This window comes from Abramis brama (genome assembly GCF_963993115.1).
Source record: "Abramis brama genome assembly, chromosome: 7".
In the NCBI taxonomy this organism is placed as follows: Eukaryota; Metazoa; Chordata; class Actinopteri; order Cypriniformes; family Leuciscidae; genus Abramis; species Abramis brama.
In genome coordinates, this window is record NC_139969.1 from 40431121 (window position 1) to 40437305 (window position 6185).

Sequence of the window (6185 nt, forward strand, 5' to 3'; positions counted from 1 at the left end):
GTGTACATGTATGGATATATGCCTGTATTCCTTATTTACTGAGACTGCTTCAAATCCCCAATGAGATGAATAAATCAGACTATTGAATGGGAAGGATTAACACCCAAAAGTTCAATCTTGGTCTCTTCCAACCCAGTCTCATATAAAAACGTACCCTGACTACGTTGGTCCAAAGTGCAAAACGTAGAGGGGTTACAATAATGGCCCTTAAATTGTATGACTGTTACATTTTTTTTTGCCTATTCTTTTCCTATTGTTTTCCGTCCGAGTCACGTGACTTTCAAGATTCCGGCTGTGAGAACAAAAAACATGGCGGACATTTCTTTCATTTTTAGTGAAAAAATCAATATTTTGAGTTAGTTTCTGCATAAAAATAAGTTTTGATTACATTTCTAGCGAGAAATATATATTTTATTTTCGTAATGTTCACTCAGTGAATGTACATAATCACTCGCTTGCTCGTTGTTGCGAAGATTTTTCAGATCTCTCCATTTAGAGACAGTGTCTGGAGATCAGATGAAAATGTTACAGCTATATTTCTTTTTCTTTTATTTTGTCAGGTATTTTTTTGGTAATTACTGTAGTTACATTTGCTTAAAACAATGGTTAAAACATTCACTTCAGTTGCTTACGTATTGGTTTTGGTTTCTGTTGGGACAGCTCTATCTCTCTTTTCTTCCATCTCTCAATGTGTTGCTCAGAGATCAACACTAAAAAAACAAACAAATAAAAACAAACAAACAAAACAACCGACTGATCAATTCTACATAATACCACTATGTGCAAAATGGTTGTAAATTAAATGGAAAATTATATGATCGTAAATCTTAATCAACACAATTTTATTTTTTACTCCTTCTGCTTCTTGTGTGCAATTTACCTGGTGCCTCTCTGATGACAGATGAAATGTCTTCTTCAGCTAGAGTTGATAGTTTCTCTGCTTTGTCCAGTTTTTGCAGGAGGTTCAACGCTGCAAAGAAATACTTGAATTTATTTGCGTAGTACAATTTGTTCAAGCTAAACTCCAGAAAATATAAAATGTGTAAAATTTAAACCAACAAGCACAGTGCGTTAAACTACTAGCACTGATTTATGACATCGCCATACAATGGTAAACTAACCAAGGTCAGTAGATTTTCTCCGTCCATAGTGCAGAAGTGCATCAGTCAGCAGGTCAAGCCGGTGAGATGGAGTCATCTCCTTTGTGACCCTGGCGAATCTTCGGAGGAAAGACCACAGTCTCTCCATTCCTTCCCCATCAGTAAGCCCAAACCCACTAAGCCGTCTGGTGCTGTACTTGATCTGTGATTAAAGCAAAGTCGTAAAATATCACATAGATTGACACAACCTCTCACATTGTCCGCAACAGCACGGCTGTGAAACAAGTTTAGAAAACGTCAGGAAAATGCTAGATTCAAGATTACTTTCAGGCCTTTCTACTTTATTTAAGCAGTGCAGTGGACAGGAGAATTGAAGCTAAACAAGGAGGGAATGAAGTGTTCCCACAGATCCTGACATCTGTTTAAATCCAATGATCATCTGTTTTACCTGGCAGGGCAGTTTGTGTCCATAAACGTGAAAAGCCGGCACAGCCAAGGAGATGTTGGGAGGTATACCCTCACCTGATTTCTGTTTGAACACAGTATGGCAGAGCTTTTATTTGTAATTTTAAGATATTTTAGAAAATATTGAAACTTTACACAGAAGTTTAAAAAAGAACTCACGTTCAAATGTGAGGCAACAACACAGGCAATATCATAGACCACCCGCAAGTGTATGTTCTTCTTTGTGCATCTTTGAAGAAGCTCATCAATGACGTACAGGGGATAAGCTAACCTATAACAACACAAAACATGGGAATTCTGATACACTATGCTGAGCTCATTTAGTAGTATGTTGCAATATCGCCCATACACATATCACAGGTTAATACACTTCTATTACAGTATGTCATAGACTTGCCGTTCTCCTTGGCTCATGTTTACAAACATCAGTGGGATTTCATGACGACAGGAGGCTCCAAACACTCCTGTAACATCAAGCTTTTTCTCTTTTTTTTGTGATCTCAGCATGTTGCCAGCCTTGAAGTTACTGCAGTCCTGGGATAAGGAAAAATGCAGATGGTTATGGGAAGACTTAGGTGTTTTTCTATTAGTTTAAGTTTGTAATAAAGTATTCTACAACTGTGACTAACCTCGTGAGGCTTGGAATTATCAGGATGTGAAAGCAGATATTCCTGTACATTATTTTCAGCAACAAACATGCGGGTCCCATGTAAGGGCTCAACTAGGCTTGTCCCTGAGCTTTGTTTCCTCACAAGGCCAAAGTTGGCATCCAGAGTTACTATCATATCTCCATCCACCTAGGAAACAATAACTTGAGTAATTCTGGTTTTGTATCTGGTGCAACAAAAAAGATAAAAGATGCACAAGTTCCCTCATTCATACTCACACCAGGCTGGTGAACATATACTGTTACCGTTATATCAAAATGTAACACTTCACATTGATTCAATTTGATCATTTCATGGGAACTGCAATCAAGTAATCTAACATGAACTAAGCTAGGAGTAGAACCCACCTTTGGACATGCTGGGCACGTGGTCCCATCATCAAACTGAGGGCAAATATCCACCAAACTCCTTTGTCGGAAGTGGTGATGCCTAAAGTGGGATATGGATTCTCCCACCAGGGCTCTGTAGAGTGCGTTAACCTATGGTATTAACCGCGTCAGCAAAAATGTTACTGAAACATCATTAACATTAAAAGCCAAAGTAATACTTTGCATGGTTCATTACCAAATTATAAATATAATTATAAATATATTTCTTATAAAAAATGAAAAATCAGCAATCTTCTTTCATTCAACTGTAAGATCCTAGATGTTTTCGTAATAATTTACTCTTCGTTGTGATATATCATGATCTGAAATGTTGGCGTCACAGATGGGACTTCAAAATTACCTCTGCAATCTGACTCACCTCTGTAAGAGTCAGATTGTTTCTCCAGCGCAGAGTATTGCAAAAACCCTCAACAGAAACCTGACACTCCAGTGACAGACAAACAAAAAGTTCCAGTAAAGGAATGGAGAAGGCAGTTTGAGGCTTTTCAGCTGTTGCTGGCCAGAGCCCATACCGCAGAAGAGTGCAGGCTTCAGGTTCACACTCGCACATATCTATAGGGATGGTGCAGAGACGTCCTGCAAAAAAAATACATAAAAACATAACCAAGGAATACAATAAAATAGTCTATTGATAATGATAGACAATCTTATTGATAGACGGCAGCATGGCAGTGGCCATTTGCACTCATTGGCCCAGGACAGCTGTGGCTACACAAGTAGCTTACCATCACCAAGTATGAATGAGTGAAAGAATAATGGATTCAATGTAGAGCTCTTTGAGTGTCTTGAAAAGCGCTATATAAATCTAATCCATTATCATTACTATAATGTATATTAACACAGACACTGTGTCACCAGTAACCTGATATGTTATTACTGGAAAATTGCACATCAGAAGTGTGAGAAATTCCTACGAGAACGTCATTGCTCAACATTTCATAAGCCTCTCTTTTCTTTTGTCAAGGAAATTAAACACATGACTTTTAACATTATAAAATGACAAATCTGTGTTGACAATGACTTTTATATCTTTCCTGTACACAGCATGGTTTTCATGGCCCTCGGGTAAATACAGGAATAGCCCCTGGTAGGATGGTTCATAAGAAGAATTCTGAAAGAAAGATAACTTTAACTAATAGTTTTGGAAATGAGTAATTCAAGACAACACAAATTGTAGTATTGTGCTAAAACAAGATTTACAAATATTTTGCTATATGTATATGTGTGAGTGAATGCTGTTGTTCATACATTCCATTTATCAGGGACGTGCAATGAATTGTGGTGAGTCCTCCTCAGACAGGCTTCACAGAGGACTGCCGTGGTGCTGCACTCCAAGCACCTATAATCAGCAGGCCGTTGGCAGACAGAACACTTGGAAGTGATTGGTGCTGAAGTTTCAAATGAAACTTTGAGCATGTCCTCCTTGACTGCATCCCAGGCATTTAGCTCTCTCTTCTTTGCCTTACTGTATGCAGTCTCAGAAGATGAACTACAGCCTGCTGCTTCATCTTGTTCTGATGGAACAAGTGTGGAGTCCAAAAGGCCTGTTTGTTGGGAGCTGGGCTTGGGGATGTCTTTATGTGTAAGGTAATGAACCTTTACACAACCATTGATATTCCTCCTCAGCACCTTTATCTTGATGTTTCTTAACCGTGTGCCTTTCAATGCTTTTCCCATCTCTGGAAAAAAAGGCAATAAGGACACATGCATGACTAATGGATACAACAAAAGCTAGATTTTTGTTCCTTAATGTGCATGATGTATTAAAACATAGGCCTAGATGTCACGAGTTGTGGATGGTGAGGACCTAAATGCAGCAACAAAGTCAGGAGGCAGGCAGGTGGAGGAACCAAGTTTTAATCAAATAAATGTAACAGACTACATGGAAGACACAGGGGGAAGCAACATGGATCTGGCAGGGAAATAAAGAAACCTAGGGGTATATGTACACTGAGCGGCTAACAATGAGACAGAAACCAGGTGTGACAAGGAGCAGGAAGTAACAGGACAGAATGCACAAGGGAATGAACCAACAAAATAAAAAACAGGAAACAAGACTAAGGCAAAACTAACACAAAAAGAACACAACACCAAAAACCCAGGAGACCATGACATATATACATAACTAGATAGATAATAAATCAAATAAACTTACCACTGCAATCTTGGAACAGTTTTTCCTAATCTGGGAATCAAAAGTTGTAAAATGAGATGGACAAAGTCAAGTACAGAGAAACATAAGCAGGAAAGCAGACAGATAGAAAGACCTGTGTATAGGTTTTATGTTTCAAGTTCAAGGTTAATTCAAGTAATGCATTTTTGTAAGCCTGTTGTTGCTAGCTTACATAAATCAAAATAGAGCTAGCACAAACCTGATATCACTATCACTATATACAGTAGGTATACGAGCATGATATAGCCTGAATGAAGAGTTTGTATGAAGCAGATACAAAATATATGTACAGTGTAGTCATTACACAGAACGCCTTTAAGGCTAAAAGGTGTAATTTACAGGAAACTCGGTGTAATAAATCGTTTTTTCCCTCATCTGCTAACTTTTTTAACTCATTAGTTAGCCATGGTGGAAGCTAAATTGTTAGTAATACTAACAGTTTTGTTTCGATTAAAAAAAACAACAACGTTTTTGTAGTAAACTGTAATGCTAGCTTGACCGGTAAATACAGTAAATGCAAATGAAAAAAAAAATCAATAAAAACAATATCTGGTATTTCGTTTAAACTCTTTAATATAACAGTTTTTTAAAAATGTTTTTTTTAGCTCATAAACTAAATAGGAACAGTTGAAAATGTCTTAATTTTCTGTCATTTTACCTGAAAGTCGCGGGAGGTTTGAGGTCTGGCGGCGGACTGTATTCCTAGGGGACTGGATCGAGAGTCTTCCTGTATGATGCTAATCAGCGATGTGAATAGATGATAACAACCTACTGCACCTGCTAGGAGGCACAGTAGGGCCCTACTGGCCCATACGAATGGGCCGATAACCACTGATAATGTCCATTCAATCGGGTGATAACATCCGAAGCGGGTGAACTATTTCATTTAAATACAAATTACATTTGATTTTTTCCAAAGGCTTTAAAATACAAAATACAAAATAGTATTTTGTATTTCAAATACGTATTTTAAATACATGTATCTGAAATACTGCCCATCCCTGCCAGGGGGGGCCAATCATATTCCAGGGGGGGCCGGTGCCACCCCGTGCCCCCCCTCTAGACACGCCCCTGTTTCGAAACATCTGCGCTTCGGGATCTCGAGCTTCGGAACGTCAGTTTCGCGTCAGCCATCCCTAATGAATATCAGCAACTGCACCAACTTGCTTATTTTTTGCTCAGTTTGGGCCTCGGAATATTTTGTTCTTATATATTAATACTATATTAATACTCTATGAGCTGTAAAAGCCAATACCAACGGTGATACAACACATAAAGCACATTAGACTTGTCTGACCGTTATTTCATATATTAGGCTTTACACGGTTAATAAATAACAAAAAAAAACCCATCAGCATTAAACAGTTGCTAACAGCAATTAAAATGTGTG

At 38.2% G+C, this 6185-nt stretch overlaps 1 protein-coding gene and 1 long non-coding RNA gene across 3 annotated transcripts; both read right to left on the minus strand.

Annotated features, from left to right (window-relative positions):
• Positions 1-55: 55 nt before the first annotated feature.
• LOC311087106 (uncharacterized protein) lies at positions 56-3190 on the minus strand. 2 transcript variants are annotated; one of them, XM_084120350.1, is made up of 10 exons: positions 2981-3190; positions 2581-2712; positions 2195-2362; positions 1963-2099; positions 1725-1836; positions 1549-1629; positions 1122-1302; positions 881-970; positions 633-710; positions 56-505 (listed from the first exon to the last, which is right to left on the minus strand). In XM_084120350.1, the coding sequence occupies exons 1-10, from the start codon at positions 3170-3172 to the stop codon at positions 393-395; spliced, it is 1284 nt and encodes a 427-aa protein (XP_083976476.1). In that variant the 5' UTR covers positions 3173-3190; the 3' UTR covers positions 56-392. The 2 variants fall into 2 exon arrangements, with proteins under 2 accessions (XP_083976476.1, XP_083976475.1); XM_084120349.1 differs by having other exon boundaries at positions 2963-3190.
• Positions 3191-3627: 437 nt separating this feature from the next.
• Positions 3628-5651, minus strand: LOC311086318. Its single transcript, XR_014607042.1, has 4 exons — positions 5454-5651; positions 4778-4807; positions 3871-4301; positions 3628-3733 (listed from the first exon to the last, which is right to left on the minus strand). It is a non-coding gene; the product is annotated as an uncharacterized lncRNA (long non-coding RNA).
• Between the last annotated feature and the right edge of the window lie 534 nt (positions 5652-6185).

Bases quoted from the DNA above. Each gene is read 5' to 3' on its own strand.
- LOC311087106 (XM_084120349.1), bottom strand. From the start codon at position 3,172: ATGTGCGAGTGTGAACCTGAAGCCTGCACTCTTCTGCGGTATGGGCTC. The intron at 2,100-2,194 runs GTTAGTCACAGT...TCCTTATCCCAG, and splicing joins ATAATTCCAAGCCTCACGAG to GACTGCAGTAACTTCAAGGC. The intron at 1,837-1,962 runs GCAAGTCTATGA...GTGTTGTTATAG, and splicing joins AACATGAGCCAAGGAGAACG to GTTAGCTTATCCCCTGTACG.